Source organism: Engystomops pustulosus, chromosome 1 (assembly GCF_040894005.1).
Source record: "Engystomops pustulosus chromosome 1, aEngPut4.maternal, whole genome shotgun sequence".
Lineage (NCBI taxonomy): Eukaryota > Metazoa > Chordata > Amphibia > Anura > Leptodactylidae > Engystomops > Engystomops pustulosus.
In genome coordinates, this window is record NC_092411.1 from 44,506,018 (window position 1) to 44,527,662 (window position 21,645).

Consider the following 21,645-nt stretch of genomic DNA (forward strand, 5'->3'; position numbering starts at 1 on the left):
TTGGTTCTTTGAAATAACAATTGCTGCACAAAAAAGTCCAGATGGACTTATCTTCCGCTACACCTTTGGTGATTTTTATGTGTTTTACCATATTTTCGTTTCTTTTTCTCTTTCTCCACTACTTTTGTTAAAGGGACATTGATGATCAACCAACTGACTACAGCCAAACTAGTGGTGATCAAATGACCTGCCCAGGCATGTGCAGGACTTGTGACCAGCATCCATCTTCTGTCCTGTGTCTGCTCTATGTGGAGAAGATCAATGGACTGATTAAGGGCCACTAGCATTTTAATTCCTCATTACAGCGTCATATTACAGCATTTTTCTGCTAAGGGGAGCAACATTTTAAACAACAACTAATTACTTATTAACTTGACTTTTTAGGACCCATTTGAATTATGCTTATTCCTCAAATACCCCTTTAAACTTCTGTGTCTCTCTGGTTACACATGTTTGGCTCCTTCTGTGATACATTCCGGCTGATCTTTCCGTGCGCGTCATCCTGGGTGGACATCCGTTCTACCGCGGTTGACTTCTGGAGGACTGCCTGCCGCACCAAGTCACATAGAACATGATGTGTGCGGAGACCATAGGTAAAGTAACCATCCTTTTGGTCTTTGGCGCTATTTAAACCTCCCTCTTTGTGTCCAGTATCAACCACTCTCTGACAAAGCAGTTTTTCTGAAATGCACGTCGGGTGTGCACACTGGATATAACCTCACTGTTCTTTCTTCCCCTTATTGCTTTACTAGGTACATTATTTTAGGCATGCCTTTATATAAACCTGTTGGGAAGCACAATACCAGGCTTTATTTATTTATTGTATACTGCATGCTGGAGCTTGAAGGAGTTTTACCATCATGGCATTTACATTTAATTTAATTCATTTGCCATATCTAAACATTTGTTCAATTGGATGCTATTGAAAAAATGTTCCTGTATGAAGATAATTTCTCATAAATGTAGTCATGTTGTCCCTTAGAAACCAGATAGCTTCCTCGGATACGACCACCTCACATTTTGGCAGTGGTGGCCAGACATGCGCTATTGAGTCCTGTCTGACCACCTGGATTCAGTGTTCATTAACACAGGACGGCTGTGGGACATGCAGTAACTCCCGGACATTTCATATACAAAAACTTTTTTTTCTTTGTGCAATCACTACAGTAGAGGTGGTCATATCCAAGGACACAGTCTTGTTTCTAAGGGACCAAATTACTACATTTATGAGAAATTATCTTCACACAGGTTATTGAAAAAATGTATATGTAATGTATAAATGTATATATGGCAGATTAATTAGATGAAGTAAAGCCCAAGTCAGCACAATCTTATAGACTCCTAATAAGCAGGGGTGCAGCACCCCCAAAGGTTCTGGGAGGATAAATAAAGTAAAAAGTGGGCAGCACTCTGTTGCATCAAGGCTTGATAAAGGTGTTTAACACCGAAACGTCGCCTCTTGTTCATTAAATTCACCTTTTATTTTGAAATTGGAACCACGGAGGGCTACCCGCTTTTTACTTTATTTTGGCAGATTAATTAAATTGAATTTGAATGCCCAGACAAGAATGCCCCTTTAAGTTGGTGTTGCATTATATGTGAAAAAAGTGTGTTTATCTACTAACGTGTATATACTTGGATATATAAGCATTTTATTTCTCAAAGGGGTTGGATACAGCTAATTATTATTTGCTTATATAATACCATCTCTTTACCAGAGGGGGGTCCTTTCCACGTCATACTTTTATGTAGGCTTTACCCTGCATTAGTGTTTTTTTTACTATGAGGCTTTATGATTAATAAAAATATACATTCTTACTATGATTTCATTGGGCTAGTGTTATCCCTTGCTGGTAAAATACTTTTGGTTAATCAGTTGCTGCATTGGTCTATTCTTTTGGGTCCAATCCCAACTTTGTGCTTCTTGAGAACAAACTGCTGAATAGGCTACTGTTGGTTATGATAGAAAGGTGTTACGACCTCCAGGATATTGGGAAAAATTTATTAAAGTCATCACGCCACTTTTTTGGCATAAGTGTGATGTATGTGTTGGTTCACAGCCGGGATGACTCAGCCTGACAGATTGACTGGCGCACATTGTAGCTGAAACCCATGCCAGCCCCTCGCTTGGCTGCCATTTGCCACATGTTCCTTATAAAAAAACAAAACTGGCAATTTACAGCTGTAATGTTTGTATTATAAAGTGTTTCTTATGAATGAAGAGGAAGAGAATATTTCTGGGCAAAAATTCTCACAACTAGATTGCCCTAGATTCTCATAACAGACTAATTTTCTAATTTTCTCCACATCTGTTAATTTAATTACTACGAAATAGAAGAGGTTAACAAGATATGCAAGGATGTGAACTTCCACCAAGGAAAGAGAAGGAGATATCTGGACATTGACATTTAATTTAATTCGTCATATATATATAAAATTTCTTTTTTTAATTGGGTGGTATTAAATGTTGGTGTGTGAAGATAATTTCCCATAACATGTGACCATGTGGTTTCATTCAATGTCTATAACAGTGCTACATTGACCAATAAGCTCTTCTGGAGTCACTGGAAGCCAGAACCTATAAAAGAAAGGAAACCAGAAGCAGTGTTGGCACCGGGTTATCGGAGAACAGTTACCTGGTACCCCCACTGTCATATATACTGGACAGAGCCGGCACTAATAAGGTGACATCAAAAAGTCTCAAAGAACTGAAACCGGTTACTGGTGTAGTGTTATACAACATGTTCTGTTATGCATTGTCATGCAATTCTTTTTCAAAATTTGTTAGGCACAAAAAGTCTTTGCGTTATGACATCCTATTCTTGAATCATACACAACTGTGTGCACTAGACCTAAAGTGGTCCTTATTTTATCTCTAAAGATCTTTTGTGATCTTTGCAAATTATGAGGTTTATAAATTACAAGTTCCCCAAGTTCCATACTTTCCAACTGTCCCATATTTTAGGGTCTGCCCTGCTGTCTTAGGCGATGGTGGGCTTCTACATTGGGCATCCATATAAACTCTAAACTTTAAAATTGTCTTAAAATACACGGTTCATGCAGTAACAGAGGACACAGATAGCAGTTAAATGTTAAATGTTATGGTGAAGACTCTCTGTAGCTCTCATGCGGGCAACCATGATGATGACATCATCACATCCCACCTACTCATGTCCGAACTGCTGAGAAATCCGCATTAAAGAGGAAAGTAACAGTACTTCAGGGGCACCAGTAAAGGTTGGTATGTTTTTTTTTACTAATATTTTGCAATAAAAACAGGGGAGGGGGGCACAATGGAAAAGGGAGTTTATTAATAGGTGGGCCAAATTAGGAGTGAATTATAAGATTGGAGTTTCAGAAATAGTAGTATAATTAGTGAGGGCATCAAAGGAGCTGAGTTACAGAAAGGAGGAGCCTTACATAACGGGGTATTTTATAATATGGGGGCCCCCAAAGGGTGGATAATAGTGGGGTCCACATCAAGAGGGGGATTAAAATATGTGGGGGCCATTAAGTGGGCATTATTCAGCATAGGTGCCACGAAAGGGGGCATTATAGATTGTGGGGCCATCAATGGGCTTGTGGCCACACATAAAGGAAGGATAAGGGGCGAGGTAAGGGTGGGGCTAAGGTCATGAAATGTTTTTTTACACACTACTTGCAATTCAGGTTTTGTCTTTGATGTGAAAGATAGGAAGTATAAAGGTATTCAACCAATATCTCAGCATTTTACTCCAAATGTTAAATTACAAACAGAGACAGAAATTGCAACAGAGACAACCCCATTTATACATGTAAAAATATTGAAATTGACTGTGAACATCTGTAAACATACCCTTGAAATGATGTGTATATTATTTTACAGTATTTAATTTTATTAATAAAAAGATTGCAATCAGAAATTCTTTCCAATTTAACCTGTTACAGATCCACTAAAAATAACAAATAGAATATAAATCTATAAATGCACAATGACTTGTTGAATGTGTTAGGCTGCATTTACACATACGCCTGCCCGTCATACGGGACGTGCGCTGGAGAGGAGGAGGGGTGAATGCTGCTGATGTTCACTTACATCACAATGAAAAATTTGGCCTTCCTGTAACTTGTTCTCCTCCGGTGTCTCTCCAAGGATTGGTAAATAATGTTCTCCAAGTCAAGTATGAGTATTGATGTTCTATGCCAGAAAGGTGATAGTTCTCAACTGGAAACAAACCAATGTTCTCAGCCAGGCCAACCTAGAAGCCGATTGGATATCTTTATCAGTGTTTGTTGGGTTCATATGTGTATGTATGGATGTCCTCTGGAATTTGTGTTGGCCTCTCCGAGTTGTAACACTTTGATCATCCGTGATATTGTGATTTGCTTTTCTGCCTTAAGTCATCAAACCATTTGATTTGCAATTCTATGAAAGCAAATTGTGTCATTAACCAACTCTGGGGTCATTGTGATAACACTCTCAGAGGGAGCACAAGGACCTCCTCTGTGCCCCCTCTGACGGTATTATGGTATCATACTTGAATTTCTGGACTTTTCTCACTTTTTGTTTTCCTTTAAATTATGTATTGAAATGTATAGCCATATCTTGTTAGACACTTTCTTCTTACTGTAAGTCGTTCTGTCCCGCTTGTATAGATTTGACAATTTATGTCTGACCCATGTACTATACTCAATGATTGTCTGTCATTTCTATTTTGTGTTTGGTATTTGGAATTGATCACTATTGAAGTTATGAAATGTATAATGGATTTCTATCATGTAAATTTATTACCCTCAGTCACTTTACACACTTTTTCTCATTATTCTTCTCATTTTTGTTTTTTCCTTTATTTATCCCACTGTCTGAGCCGTTCTCTATATACATACATGCAGTGGACAACTTAACATTGAAATGGCATCTTCGGCGCCTGCGCATACTTTTGCGGACGCTTGAATGTGTGTATTTACTCTGTCGCAGTTCCCTGTCTATGTGTAGCGGATCATCTTTGCTTTTGGCACAGGCGCCACAATTATATCTCTGGGATTACATGCAACATAATTTTGTACTGCGCCTGTGCATATTACTACTCTCGTGCAACACAATCTGCATTGCGCCTGTACATACCTTCAAGTCCAGTTCAGAGGTTGCCTCAGTCATATGACTACACGTACTTTGAGTATTCATCATCTGTTAAGATAAAGTAGGAATTTGTAGCTATATGTAAGCGGGACAGACCCTACTGTGACCATTACCCCTTGGAAATTACGGATACGTGATGTAACGCATGGGGTTTCTCACCCCCATTCGACCCACCTTCCCCTCTCTCGTCTGCCTGCATCGTTACTTGTTTGTTACAGGTTCACTCATTCTTTATTCATTTTTCTTCTTTGAGGTATTGTATGTATTTACCCTTACTGTTGTCCATCTTTCCATCTTTATAATATATATATATGTATAGTTTTGCTTTGTACTGGCAGTGCAGGGTTGGTTTTAGTGGGTCTGTTTGGTTGCCTGGGTTTCCCCCTGGGTTTAAGATTTTGGTCCCTGAACCCAAAAGGGGGCGCTGTGCTGGATTGTAGCACATTTTAATTGATTTTAAATTGCTTGCGTCTCACCATTGTTTGCTATACTTGAATTAAATTTAAACATATTATAACGGCCATTTGTTTGCTCCGCTTTTTCTTCTTTTGTATGCTTATAGTGTTGTTTGGTGCAATTGGCCTAGGAGTATACTCGATTATTGCTGTACCGCTTTTTACAAGGTAAAATATTGGGGCAGATTTATCAAGCTGTCTGAAAGTCAGAATATTTCTAGTTGCCCATGGCAACCAATCACAGCTCCCCTTTAAAATATTCATGGGTACTGGTAAAATGAAATCTGAGCTGTGATTGGTTGCCATGGGCAACTAGAAATATTCTGACTTTCAGACAGCTTGATAAATTTGCCCCATTGTGTTGGCATATGTTGAGATGTTGGTAATTCCTTACCTACCAAAAATACTTGAATGTTCTTTTTTATTTAGATCTAGTCTTAGAATTGACAAACAAAGAGATATAAATGAAAAGATTTGGATTGATAAAGAATGGACTAGAGACAACAGTTCACTATGAAAGACAATTTACTTAATAATCCGCAAAATACAAATTATACCTTGATACCAGCAGGAGAAACGTCTTCAATGTATCCATATATGTTCACTACAGACAGCTGAATAAGGTCCCTTAAGATATACAGATGTGTTTTAACTTAGTTATATAACATCTTGCCATCTAGGGGCGACAAAGTCCAGCTTATGCCGCTGTGAGCCTCTGTTTCATTGGCTAGAATCTCCCTCTTTTACAAACTTTCCATTTAAAATACTAATAGAAATGAACTACAAAATAAAACTAAAATTATACATAAAACCAACTGAAGCAATCCAAGCTTTAACAGTATTAGGGATAAGTAGTAGAAATTCACATGTAAAAGTCATATGGAACTGTTGGGAAGGAATGGATAACTGTTCGAGAGATCACGGGTGTTATATAATAGTGTTCATTTCTGATATTACATTCTTCTTGAAATCTTGGATTGCTTCAAATCTTTGGTTGAAATAGGGGTGATTTACTGTCCAGGGCGAAATAAGAGCAGGTGTAGCATGAAGTAACCTCCAAAATGTTGTACATTCATGAATCGTACACACGCCAAAAAAATGTGTAATTAGATGACTCGTTTTAAGTCCAAGAAGCCCATACCCACAGGAATCGGCTTCTAAAATTTGTTTCACTAAAATAAGATTTAACATAGACTTTGAGACAATCCTTTTGGAGATGGATTCCTAAATATAACTGTGGGACTTATTTTGCTGAATCTTTTGACTGTTCTGTGGCTATTCAATGTTTCTCTCTACATGATGCAACTAAAATTAGACCTGTAAAATAGTCAGGCTAAAGAAAAAGTTTCTTAATCTACAATTGATGCAAATCAATTTGTCTCCAAACTTCAGAGGGGTCCAATGGCTGTAAAATCTGTAGTTAGATGGGCAAAAAATCTTACAAATCTTATTTCAAGGACTAACTTCACGTTATAAAGTGGGCAGGAATGGACAGTTAGTTTAGGCCTATGGGGGTTTGACAGATTATGATGGAGAATGTCCAATATCCTGATTCTATAAAAATAGGTTTCTACTTCTATCTACCTTAAAAACACATGTACACTCAGCCAAACCAAATGTACTTGTGTATTAAAGAGCGGGAAGCAAAAGCTGTTGGCGAAAATTTAATAAAGGTTTGTAGACCTTTAGCTGGTGGCCATCTTGGGCCAACAATTGGTAAATTACTTCAAGGGCTTATGAAAGTGTGAAAGTATTTTATTTAGAATGATTTCTCTAACAAAAAGTTTTGTCAATTTTATGAACTGATTTTAGAAGAAAAATAAAGCTCTCCCCTTATTTGGCCCCAATAGTAGTAAATTACCCCCATTGACAATGCCTCAACTTCATGGCCAGTGTGAAATACTGTTACAGAAAAAAATATTCCAGCAGTCTGTTATCAAAACTGTTTGGGTAAAAAAAAAAATAAAAAAATAATGGAACACTGTGAGGAGGATGACACCACAGTCAATGGCACCATAAGAACAAATGAAGTACTCTGTGTTTAGGCAACAGCCTTTATTCAGATTCAAGTGGCTCGTTAAAAAAAATAAAGAAAAAACCCATTAAGAATACATATAATTTAAGTTCCTGCAAGAAACACATGGTAACAACAACACACATCAGTATTGTTATAAGTATGTTAATGGAGCGGTCAAAGGCAAACAGAAGCACATATAGGTATTAAAACATAACATCTTCCATGAAGGTTAGAATGAACTCCTCCTGCTTACAGTTTATACGAAACGAGAATTAACTTTGTAAATTTGTTCTGTGAAAACTGTCAAAGAAATTAGTTTTAATGGGAGGTAGGGGGCGTTTCTTCCAAAAATTACAAAATATTTGGAATTTGAAAATGAAAAGTTGAGAAAATTGTTAAAGGGGTATTCCAGGAATAAGCATAATTCATATACAAATGGGTCCTTAAAATATAAGCTAATATGTAAGTGATTGTTATTTGAAATGTTGCTTCTCTTAGCAGAGACATGTTGTGAGCAATGAAGACTTAAAATGCTACTGGCCCTTTAATCAGTCCGCTGATTAAGCAGACACAGGACCGAAGATGGCCGCTGGTCACACGTCCACATCACATGTCCTGCACCAGCCCGAGCAGGTCATGTGATCACTGCTATGTTTGTCTGTAGTCGGTTGGTTGCAGTTTATCCAGCATGGCCAATGTTGTGGTCATGTCATCTTAGTGAAGTAAAGTGCAGCGATGGCAGTTACACATCATTACTATGGTAACAGAGCAGGTCAGTCTGTTACATCATGACTGGGAGCCAAGCATTAGAGGGAGGAGGAGTTAAAGAGAACTATGAGATCATGGGACTTGTAGTTTTTAGTGGTGGCCATCTTGTTGATGACTCTGCCTACTTTAGAAAGCCCATAAAAATTGGTGAATCATAAAATCAAAGTATTTAAACTCCATTTTGTGATTAATGACATTGAGTTTTGTTATATTCATTCATTTATAGAACTATGGGGTTTTGTATCAGATGTTTATATTCCGGGAATACCCTTTTAATGATAAAATAAATGCCACTCTGCTCTTATCAAGCTTAACAGAAGAATGCTGCCTATGTTTCTGGTAATTATATAGGATGAGTTTAAATGTTAATACCCCACTGAGGCTCTGCCTCGAAAAACACCTTAAATACAAAGGGATTGCAATAACAGCAAAAAATAGCATTGCCAAACCAACACTTGGCAAGGTACAGTTCAGTTAAAAAATTATACTTTACAGAAAGTGACTGAATCACAAAATTGTGCTTTTATCTAATAAATTAGATCACCACTCTCCCTTTAGACCTGCAATAAGCAACTGAACTTATTCCAACTGCGGTATTACCACTCCCAACATGGCTACGACTGGCCAACCTCACTAGAACTAGCATGTACGTAACAGCTGGAGAAGGACGGGTTACCTAAACCTTATTTACATCCTATGGGTTGCCAAAATTGAGAGCTGACTTTTCATCCATTTTACTGTAACTCTGTTCTGAGACTCCAGTAGTATCATCCCTAATCTACTAAGCTAAAATTGCACTTACATTCTAATTTCTGCTGGTGGCGTGACTAACCTCCTTGACTACAATGTACGGTGTGCATCGCTAGGTAAACTTCACATATGGCTATAATTTTTTTTACTTTTCCCTAGGAAGAATCCTTAAAAAGGCAAAAATGACTGCTAGCAATACTCGTAAACTCGGTCGGTTATATTTGCATATTCTGGACACATCAAAATGTAAAGAGAGTTAATATGCAAAATTGGTTGATAGGCTATAGGGTGAAATGGTTCTAGATTTGGATTCCGTTGTGCAATAAAATCTAATGTCGTATGGAAGGGCTGATTATGTACAATGGATGTCAGTTCACCCACGTGGATGTAAACACTGGGTTAATTGCAATCTTGTAACCATGGCGGATATTCCTGTAATATCGCTGAATTTCGACCTGCACGTTAATGCAGAATTACAATACAGCTACCCACGTACAGCAAGCTGCAGCACACATATTGTTCCCTCCCCACTATTAAGATAACAAAAATTGCTAGTTCAATGTTTATTAGAATGCTGTATACAAGCATGTTAATTTCACAGATTTTTTTTTTAAAGATCCTTAATATTATCTCATATAATTAGAAATACACATTTCAAAAACAAAAACGGCTACAAACAGTTATTCTGATTAGCAAAAGCGTGAAATTCTTCATGGACCGGAGGGGGGGTGGGGGAGGACTAGGGGCAATATTTTTTTTCCTTTAATTTTTTACAAAACAAAAAAGAGAGAGAGAAAAAAACCCCTTCATTTCTTTATTTTAGGACTGTTAAATATTCGCGAAGCTATCAAGAAAAAAAAAAAACACATTTTGGCTTAAATTACCTACAAAAAGCCACAAATGTTCTGCAAACTTCATTTAACCTTTTTATATGAAAATAAGCAAAATGTAATGTACATAATTTATATTTCTATATATTAAGTGATGTATACCCAGAAATGAACAACTAAAGATGTAAACTATCCAAAACACCATTTAGTATGACCCAAAATTTATTCAAATAAGTGCCATATTTTTTTGGAATTTTTTTGTTCCTTTTTGACATGCTGGTGTGTTTGATTAGTTTACATAGACTCGGCGGCCCAGCCATTCTACAGTTATCCACAGCCACCCGATGCTGGGTCGGTCGAAACCTCTGTACATGTCACCATATGTTGCATAACAGCTGCTTTCTCTCATGGAAAAAAATTTGCCAATTTTGGCAAAAAGTTTCCTTTATTTTTGTCTATTTACATGTAAATAACGTTGAACCTGCAACATAACACTATCTATTGTAACATACATTTTGCAAAGGGAGCACAACAGTGAAAAAGAGGTTAGCTTCAAAATCTATTTTGTACAAGTTTTCTGTAGATAGCTTAAGTGCTAAGCTTGTTCGTTCAGCAGTTCTCCTTACCCCTATAATGGATCACTGAGGCATTTAAAAGTACTTTTACAAAACAGAGTACCTGACTTTATTTTTTCCCCACACACGGCACATATAATGTATATCGACCCTCCCTCCCCGCCCGATTCCCATTAAGGTATAGCACACACACTGCAAAAAATTTCTAATATATAATAACTGTATCATGTTGCCCATCCTTCAGAGAGCCGCATGCGCTTGACTGACGGGCTTTCTCTTTCGTCCGGCGAAGGTCTGGTGAGTCCAATGGGGGAGTGGAAATCGTTCCGGTGGTCTTCTCGGTCACTTCCGTCATACGAACTGCTGCAGCTGCTCAGGCTGTCAACAGGAGATCTCCCAGCCTCGTGGCGCGTGTGGTGAGGGTATCCCGAGGGTGTGGTGGTACGGTCTCTAGGAGGAGAAACAGGTTCTGACTTGATGTGGAGGCTTTGAGTAGAAGGCAGGGAGAGATTTGTACTCTGAGATAAGTGAGTGCTAGTGCAAGCTCTGTAGGAGGAAAGGAAACGCAGTTACAGAATGAGGAGGCTTAAACCGCCTCTAAACTCACTAACACTCACAAAGCTGGACAATTTAAGCAGCTGGACCAAAAACTTTATTATCTACAGATTGCTATTATTATGGTTAGAAGTTTTGATAAGATGGCGTTACTTGGGCAGTGGGCAGTATTCCTAAAATGGTACCTATGGTACTACTGCCAACCATCAACTGTACCAGCTATGGTATGAGCTATGGTATTTTTTAATATTGCTGATTGTTTTCAAAATAATTATGCAAATAAGGACCTTATAATATGGTTTGTTTATTAAATTAGGGCTCAGACAAATTGTTGAGCCATGGGTTTATTTTATCCAGATCCTTAAAGGATTTTTTCCATTATCCTTTGGATAGCACATAAGAACTTGTCGCTAGATGTCTGACCCCTAAAGCCCCAGCCATCAGGAGGATGAGTGACTTAAAAACCCTTGAATAAAGTACAGGGGTACACTCTTGGCCCATGTATGGGAGTTCCTTACCAGAAGTCATGTAGTGCATGTGCACCTGTACCCTATTTGGTATAGTGAACTTCATGGGACTCACAATTCCCTGCTCTTCTGATTGTTGGTTGTCTGAACAGTCAGACATTTAGTGATCAGACATTTTCCCCTCTCTTCAAGATTGGGGTTATCTGTCTTTGTGGCTTTCCTCTATCAAAGTAGTAAACTAGAAACAGGGTGTTACATAGTAATTTCTTAGGGCTCATTCCCACATTTTTTTATCAGACATCAGAGGGCTTGGCTGGGCATCCGTTCTGTTAAAATCTAGAGCCTATCCTAGTCTGAAAGGATCACTTAGACTACAGACTATGAAGATCCATGGAAAACGGTTACCAAACGGTTGCAACACAGCCATGTAAAAATCAGATGCTAAAACCTGTTTTTTTTTTACTAACAACAGCCTCACACTGTCCCGTTATTGTTTACAGTGTATTGGTAGCACAGTTTTTAATTTATTTAAAAACTTCTTGTGGAATAACAGAGGGGCACAATTAGGAATGTAATTTTATGGGGGGATAAAATTAGCCCATTTTACACTTCCATGTCTGGGATTTTATATAAGAGATAAAAAATTGTATTTACCTGTAGTAAAAACAGGAAACATAAGTTAAATTAATAATTTTTTTTTTAGATTTTGATGATATATCCAATGAGATTTTAAGACTACAAAACATATAATAAATATATAATAAAATAAGTATTAATTGGGTTATGTGACATCTTATCAGGTACAGGTTAGTTTAACGTCTGTCCATATGGTAATTCATTTTTGTCTATGTCCATCTTATACTTTTTTTTGTTTGATCAGCTGCTTAAAATGTGGTGTAGAGTTTATAACTCTTATCTCTTTTCAGAATAGAAACCATGTGCATTGTCGTTGGTATGTACATAGCAAGTCGACTCTAGCTTGAAAGTTGGCCATAAATTTTGGAGAGCTGCCCAATACGGATAGAGTGTGCACGTGTCTTAAATGAAAAGTAGGAGGTAAGCTTCCCTCTCAGGTATATAGAAGCTCATTGGTCCAATCTGAATATTGAAGGCTTTGTCCATAAAATACTAAAATATTATTAAAACAGTTTAGAATGGTGGGCAAAAACCAAAACTGTATATAAATCTCAGCAATGTCCATAGGCTTCACTGCTTGGTCAGTCTCTACTGTAGTGGGGAGGTCTAGACACAACGACATGTAACAACAGTAGAAGCTAGTAAGCAGATCAGTCAGCAGCGGCTCAGTAATAGGGGATCAGCATGGAAGATTTGTCCCTTAAATTTTTTGTCTGCTATTCTTAGCTGATTTACAAATAGTTTGGTTGTCCCTTTAAAGTAAAGTCACTGGACCATGGCTTTATGCAGCTTTGGTGTAGGGTCCAAAATCTATTTAACTTTTCAGAATTGGTCACCGGGATCTGGACATAACAGAGGACAAAGGTGTTGGGGGTTCAATGACTTCAGTCACATGGTGCACAGTGCCTCCTTGTCAAGTATTACCTCCATCTCATGCCCATGCACCTAACGGCTGGGGTGGACTCAGGTCAGTAGACGCTTGGCAGATCTCCACTCCATTATTTCCGGATCTCAGAGATTGACGCTGGTGCACCAAATATGGTTGGGACCCTAAACACCAGCTGCATTAAGTTTAGGTATCATGTTGACTGCAAAAATATATCCAGGCTTCATCTGACTGTTGTCTTGTAAAGCAATATTTTGTGTTTCCCTTGTCTGCTCATCCAAAAGTCTGGGGCAGAGGTTCCCTTAACTCTCATCATATATTAAAGGAGTTCATAAAACAATTTGTGTAACACAAATTACTACAATAGTGGACAAGTGAAGGGTGAACATCTCCAGTCTTACATGCAGCAATGTAAATCACTGTATGTATCCCTGGGATTCTTTTCCTATCCCGAATTCTAAAATATTCTCACATGTCAGATGTGATTGGTCCATAATAACTAACTAATGGAATGCGTCCTAAAACTCCACAAAAGTCTTAGTAATTCTAATATTTCTGTAGAGGCCTGAAATAGCTTGCTTATCAAAATCATTTGTCTAAAAGTGCCACCTGCTGGTACATAGCGCAACATGCACATTAAACGGTGTCCTATGGGGAAGTATTATTTATTGTGGAAACATCAAGGATACTAACGACTAAGAGTGTTACAGTTATGAAGAGAGTGTATACGTATATGTAATAGTAGGGTATGTGTATGGGTAGTGGTAGCATTGTAGTAATAATACTATAATATGTAACATAATACTATTTGTGCAGTAACAGTAGAAGATGTGCCCATATGTATATAACATAGTAGAACATGTATAATGCTATGTGGGATTATGTATAGAATTTTGTGTATAGACTCAGAAGTGAACACTTATACCTTTAGTCTTCAACGTTATAATAATACAAAGTAGAATCAGTGTATACTGTCTGTGTTGATTACCTGTGTGTATATATATATATATATATATATATATATATATATATATATACATTCATATGTATATATGAATACAATATATTGGGAGGTGTGTATGTTTTGTCACTTTTAGAATATGTTTGTGGATATGTATGTAACTTATAGGACCATATGTTTGTACATAGCAGAATGTTTATATTAGTGTGAATATGTAACAATGCATAGTATGTACGTTCTTAAATGTATATAAATTACTAGATGTTCTGCATGTGTGTATGTAACATAATATCATAGGTGCAACCCAAGCCATTGCTAGGGGCCCTGGAGTTCAGGGGGCACCAACACTGATTTCTTCAAGACCCCAGTTCAGTTTTAAGAAATGGCAGAGCAAGGAGCAAAAGATTACTTTCTCTGCCAATCAGAGGGGCTCCCAATATGTAACTTTACTTAGGGATCTGGAAATAATAATCCTCCTGTGCATATGTGTACATGTTTGTATGTAACATACCGTTTATACTCGAGTATAAACCAACCCAAGTATTAGCCGAGGCCCCTAATTTTAACACGGCTCGTGTAGTACAAAATGTATGTGCATGTAAGTCTGGGTTTGCATCACGTTTTGTTCCATTTGTTGTAAGAACACTTTGGTGGGATTGGGGGGACACAATGTGTCCTATACAGTGGGATATGTCACCCTCTCCCCTTAATATGGGGGAGGAGTGTAGAACAGCAGCAGCCAATCAACGTCTGCTGATGTACAGGGCCCTTCCCCAGTTATGTCACCATCCTTATATATACACTGACATCCCCGGGACCCACCTCCTGCTGAGCGATGTATCTGCGTAATACAATACACTGCACCCGCTCCCCACTATTGCCTCTGCTGAGAGTACTATGTTGCTGAGCAGGAGGGAACAGGATGGAAAGACGGAGCTCGCTACATCTTTCCAACCTGCTTTTTTCAGTGGATGAGACATTTACTAGACAGATGGAGGCAACAACTATACATCCATCTGCCAGCAAATGTCAATGTATACGCTAAGCGCATACACCAGGAGCTTTCCGGACATATGTGTTAAGCGTATACAAAAAAATTAGATGTGAACCCAGCCTAATAACAACATGCAAATATGTTTTCCAGGATGGGATAAGGAAAGCATTACATACATGTGTGAATTATGTGTATGTTTCCCACTGTTTGGTCCATTTCTAAGAGAAGTGTAATATCCAGTGTATTGTATTGACTAGATAATGGTAGCTGTAATGTTGGACAATACCGGCAATGCTCGGACCCCATCATCCTCTCTGTCCTGGATATGCAAGGAAATATATGTATGTTACTATATAGTATAAGACGGGCGTATTCTGAAATCACTTTGTATGGCTCCCGCCACTGCAATTAGCAGTAAATAAGCCCCTGCTACAGGACGCTGTTACATTGTGACAATAGCCGTAAGAGCGGAAGCTAATTACCAGAAGATGTATAAATGCCGGCTACAAAGAGAGCGGCAAAAATTATATCTATCATTATATGCTTGTTGTTCTATTGTAACATGCAATTGTCAGCCTCTTTAGAAGATGTCCATGAATTATGTCCTGTCATCCGAAAAAGTTTCCACCAACTGTATGGAGGGACTACAGCTCTGCATTACCCAGAAATCTCATTTTAATAACAAAATTAATAAAAAAAACTAAAACAAGCAAAAAATCTGAACATAAAAAGCCCTACCTTAAAAGGGGCACCACATGTTACGCCGTTAAATTATCTGAAACTACTACCCCCCTCAGGTAGGGTGTGAAATGTAATTTCTAAAGCCACCTTTTTTTTGTGAAATCTCACTCCTCAAAGTCATATCATAATGAGCAGAGTAGAGTCATATTTTGGTTCTATATTTTCTAGAAACTTGTTTTCGGTGTCAAATTAAAGAATCTCATTCTTCAGATCACATCAAGTTGTGGTTTTGCAGAGCTGGAGATACAGGCACTTAAAGAAATAGGCTGGAAATAAGCCTTTATATAAAGCTCACATTTCTAACTATGTCTTTAACTGACTGTATGTCTGATTCTGTAGCTCACAAGAACACAAGGCTGAACCACATGCGATCTGAAAGATGAGATTCATATCTTTCATTTGACCTAAACTTTGTTTCTAGGTTCTATAGAACCGAAAAATGACACCCCCCTGTAGCCCCTAAACTTGACTCAACTCAGGTAAAATGTGACTCTTCTCTGCTCATTTTCAAATGTCTTTGGATGAGATTTCTTAATAGGTAACATTCTCAAGATGTTGAAGGCAAGGGTGTGGCCAAAATGTTCTGGTTGTTATATGTAATGACCAGGTGATCGGGTGATGAAAATCGCTATCTCCTCTAACCATTGGGCATTTATGCCACCAACTGTTTACAATGCACAAGTTTCTAGTCTGATAAAACGTTTCCCTGACTCAGTTTATAACCATAGGTATGAAGACTATACCGGACGCAGTATCTAATGGAAAGAAACTGATGATGAATGCGGAACATCGGGGACATCTAGTGGAAGAGTTTTGCTATAAAAATAAGAGATGTGATCTTATTGGTCAATATATTTGTTCGTTTTTAAGAATCTCCTCCACAGATGGGTTAATAGGGTTCTCCCCACCACTGTCTTTAAGTGAAGGATAAGATAAGGGGATGAAGATAAAGTAAAGTGTATTGGTATCTAAGAATGGGTGGAGAGTGTTCAGAGAGAGAGAGAGACATGTGAGAGGGGGTAGAAGATGGTGCTATTATGTATATACATTTTTGGAGCGCAGTGTGGAGCATAGCTTACCCCAGCTGGCTGAGCGTGGATGGAGGCATGTTGTGCAGATGATGCTGCTGCCAGCCGGTGACTGAGCCAAGGTGCAGGGCACTGGTGTTAAAGCCAGAAAGAGATGACAAGTCCGCGCTACTTAGTGAATATTCTGCAATAGAACACACAGAGAAATACATTTTAAAATCTTTATGAAAATGTGTAAAAATCTTAATTTTTAAATACATTATTCTAGCGACTGACATGATAGTTACACAGCTGGCAACTCCTGGTGCCATTTCCCTGCAGTGATCATTAAATAGTTAACGTTGGGTATTAGGCCTCATTCACATTTACGTTTTTATAAGACGTGCGATGACCTTGTTTTATTTGAATTGCAGTTGGATCTCTTCATTTACGGACGTGTCGTCTGTGTTTGATCCATTTTTTAAACATCTTTTCTTATAACCTTTTATTATGATTTTCTTCTCATACTCCTCCCAAATACTTTGCAATAGATTGACAACCTGGTGTAACTACAGTATGCTGCTTAAAGTAAATCTACCACCAGGATGAAGCATTGTAAACCATGTACACTGACATACTGGTTAGTTCCCACTCTGGCAGGTTCTGCTTTTCTTTTTGCTTTTTAGTACCTTGTTTTTACAATAAAAAGGTTTCACAAACTATGCAAATGATCCTCAGGGGCTCCAGACTCCATATATGTCAATGGAGCTTGGAGCTCCAAAGGCTCATCTGCATAATTTTTATAACCTTTTTTTTTTTAAAAACAAAGGCATACAAAGCTACAGGAAGAGCATCTTCTGCCAGAGGGGACACACACAAGTATGTCAGTGGGCTTGGTTTACAATCCTTCATCCTGGTGATAGATTTCATTTAATACAGGGCTCTGTCCACACATAAATATCCTTCAACCCAAGCATCAGAACTGACAGGTTCTGGATTTCAACTTTAATGTCCATTGAGATTTCCCTGTCCCACCTCAAACCATTTCAACTTTTTCCAAATAGGGGGCCAAAATGTCAAACAAATTGCAACTTGTTGCCTGCCTTGTATCTGAGAACACTGGCTTGCTGGACATGAAAGACCCATTGTTTCTAGGAGGAGTAACAAAGAAGCAGCACAATGCAGGGTAAAGCTACATTCACACCTCGCTCAGAAAAGCTCCTGACATACATTGAGCTTATCCATAGACACATACGGGCAGATGGCGACCTCTTCCATCTACACAAGGTCCCTACTTAAGGACACCCAATTTACAGGTGACCCGTAGTTACAGAAAGATCTCTCTGCCCACTGTGACCTCTGGTGAAGCTCCCTGGATGTTACTATGGTCCCAGACTGCAATGATCAGCAGTAAGGTGTCTGTAATGAAGCTTTATTGATAATCCTTGGTCCCATTACAGCAAAAAAAATTGATATTACAATATTCACTGGAAATTTTTTTTTGGTCACACAGGTGCACGGCTCATTATAACACACAGCTCTGAGTACTCTCTGTGATATAACGAGCCGTGCACCTGTGTGACCATGGTCAGATTTCTGTCCACTGGAAGTAAACATAAGTTTTCTATAAAATGACAGCAAGCAGAGATCTAGAAAACTGTGAGGAATTGATACAGAAAATATGTTGAAAAATTATATTATTTTTCATCATACAAATAATAACATTAATTTGCCAAAGTGGGAAAACCCCTTTAACCTGCTCTCTGCCTCTATATGTATAAGTAAACTGTGGAATAAAAATGATGGAAAAACCCAGAAAGCTTTGTCTTTCCATCCAGCGTCCTCCCTGACGTATATAATCAGCGTAAGCCATTGGAGCCTAAGAGGGACGGATGCAAAGTATTGCATCCATCCCTGGCCTCCACTGAGTGTACTCCTATGGGAAGATCCCGGTGATGTCACCGTTCATATAAGGAATATGACATCACTAGTAGAAATATCCTGAACATTGGTAGCAGATAATCACTGGCTGCCGCCGATGTTCACTCCATCTCCCACTTTTTGGGGGAGGAGAAGGACGACGCATCCCATTGAATGTAGCCTTACAAGGAAAGATTCTCCAGACCTGTTCGGGGACTATTGTTAGAACGTGTCGTCTTTGTTAGCCCATTCTTTTATGACAAATATAATGAGTGCCCCCTGTGACCCATCATCTGTTGATGCCTACCATTGCCATATGTTGTTGAAATGGCTGATGGGTATCCTCCCATTCCCTGTCCAGGTAAAGTCGGTGTTGCTACAGGAACCACTGGAGTGGCCAGTGACTGAGCAGATTGGGAGTTATTTATTCTTTGATTCTGTTAAGAAAGAAACAAAACACAAAGAAAAGAAGAAAGAGAACATTAGAATTACGTGGAGTTTGGTAAAGTGCGTTCCATTTTTTTTTTCCGCAGAGAAGAAAAAACCCTTCAACATGATACAAATTAATCATTTAGCATGTGACTCCCATGAACTCTCCCAACCCTATCATTTACAATCTTTCAAGAGACCAAGTGTCGCCATGGTAACCCATTACATCAGCTTCTCCTAGGCAATTGAACTTGCCACAAGTAAAGATTGCTTTATTGTAGGCTGAAAACAGACCATGTGGAAAATTGATGAAATATGCATACTGTACTATCATTGTTTCTTTATCATTCAAATGCAGAAATGTCATTAAAATTACCAGCAGCCAGGCACAGGGCAGAATTCACCTTGGAATTGCCACTTTGTGCAGTTAATATCATGACCAGCAGATGGCAGTAACGCTCCTATGTTCAGTAAAAGGTGAGGATTAATACTGAAGGGTCCATTCAGCCTCCACTGTTTGATGTGTATAGGTCAGAGAATATGAGAAAATGCATCCAATGTGTCATTTATATCTAAAGTTTTCTCTTTCCCGTCTTTATGACAACACAGCGTTAGCACAAATGAGCACATTGCGCCTTTCCACAAAGCTTTAGCCACTTACCAAAAGCAGATCCACATCCTCAGACTGAGAGCGAAGGAAAGGAGGATTAATAGACAATTAGTATAGAGAAGATGAAGGAAATAACAACGCACATCATGCAGCAGTACAACTCTCAGCAGCTATCAGATTCATCCTAGGAAGATTTCATTCATGGGGAATGGCTTTTCCCATCCACAACCCCCTCTACCCCCTGATGGCATCTGGATGTCACAGTGTAAGACATTGGGGGTCATGTTTTTTAAATCCCAAAAGAGAAATCAGTCTTCAAGGGACAAGAAATAAATCAAGTGCTGACATCTGTGGTTATCAGCAAGAGGATCATTCCTTATGGGAACAAAAATGTTTCTCTTAGCTAACTCTATCTATCTATCTATCTCTATCTATCTATCTATCTATCTATCTATCTATCTATCTATCTATCTATCTATCTATCTATCTCTATCTATATGTTATCTATCTATCTATCTATCTATCTATCTATCTCTATCTATATGTTATCTATCTATCTATCTATCTATCTATCTATCTATCTATCTATCTATCTATCTATCTCTATCTATATGTTATCTATCTATCTATCTATCTATCTATCTCTATCTATATGTTATCTATCTATCTATCTATCTATCTATCTATCTATCTATCTATCTATCTATCTATCTATCTATCTATCTCTATCTATATGTTATCTATCTATCTATCTATCTATCTATCTATCTATCTGTTATCTATCTATCTATCTATCTATCTATCTATCTATCTATCTATATGTTATCTATCTATATCTATCTATCTATCTATCTATCTATCTATCTATCTATCTATCTGTATCTATATGTTATCTATCTATCTATCTATCTATTTATCTATCTATATGTATCTATATGTTATCTATCTATCTATCTATCTATATCTATCTATCTCTATCTATCTATCTATCTATCTATCTATCTATCTATCTATCTATCTATCTATCTATCTATCTATCTGTATCTATATGTTATCTATCTATCTATCTATCTATCTGCTATTATCTATCTATATATGTATGTATGTATCTATCTATCTATCTATCTATCTATCTAACATCTGGAAACAGGGGGATTACTAAGACAATGTAAAGAAAAGAAAATACAAATACAGGGGAAATACAAAAACTAATTAGGCGCAAAACAGGAAACTGCTACACAACGAACTCCGTCTAATTGTTGGAAAAAGGCGCAAAAAATTGTGCAAATACCCCAATGCGCCCAAAAGGTCACTAAAATACAACCAAAAACCATGCATCAGACTAAGATTTCTATTCTATATCTATCTATATAAACATATATCATCTATTCTCAAGTCTATCTACCTATCTAATTTGTATATCTTTCTATCTATTACTTTATATATCATCCATTTATCTGTTTATCTATTATCTATCTACTTTCTAGAACGAAAGGCATCACTGTTAATAACACCTCTACAGCAATCCAAAACCAGAAACTTCCTTAGGTCTATGTCTATCATCTTTCCTCAAGTCTATATATTGTATATCTGTTATTCATAACCCTCTGTTTAGTTATAAACTTGGTCTAAATATTGACCTCCAGAGAAGTCCTACCATAAGACATATCTAATATGAGCACACATGTGACATCAAGCTACACCCCGGAAGTACTATAATAACTCACCACGGAGGGCATTGTATTCTTGCTGCCAGGTGGAATAAGAACTCGGAGGTCAGGTTTGCGATTGTTCATCCCCAGGTTCATTGGCGGTGGTGATTTTGTTTGCATATTTTTATTTAAGTTACCAGGTGAGACCAGCAGACCTGGTGAGTTACGGTGATTGCCATATCCATTACCTGGAGGAGAAAAGAACATAAGAAA

The 21,645-nt window shown here is 37.9% G+C and overlaps 1 protein-coding gene and 1 long non-coding RNA gene across 19 annotated transcripts in view; one reads left to right on the plus strand and one right to left on the minus strand.

Annotated features, from left to right (window-relative positions):
• Positions 1-454: 454 nt before the first annotated feature.
• Positions 455-16,938, plus strand: LOC140120432 (uncharacterized). Its single transcript, XR_011853788.1, has 3 exons — positions 455-593; positions 12,463-12,592; positions 16,483-16,938. It is a non-coding gene; the product is annotated as an uncharacterized lncRNA (long non-coding RNA).
• MEF2C (myocyte enhancer factor 2C) overlaps positions 6,082-21,645 on the minus strand; it is a 187,668-nt gene continuing 172,104 nt past the window's right edge. For 10 of the 18 annotated variants that reach the window (XM_072139446.1, XM_072139444.1, XM_072139450.1 and 7 more), the window contains 5 exons: positions 21,448-21,620; positions 19,772-19,795; positions 18,989-19,118; positions 16,834-16,966; positions 6,082-11,060 (listed from right to left, as the gene is read on the minus strand). In XM_072139446.1, the coding sequence (XP_071995547.1) occupies positions 10,739-11,060; positions 16,834-16,966; positions 18,989-19,118; positions 19,772-19,795; positions 21,448-21,620 (782 nt within the window). In that variant the 3' untranslated portion in view covers positions 6,082-10,738. The remainder of the gene's footprint in view (positions 11,061-16,833; positions 16,967-18,988; positions 19,119-19,771; positions 19,796-21,447; positions 21,621-21,645) is intronic. The other 8 variants (XM_072139448.1, XM_072139478.1, XM_072139451.1 and 5 more) reach the window with 3 other exon arrangements.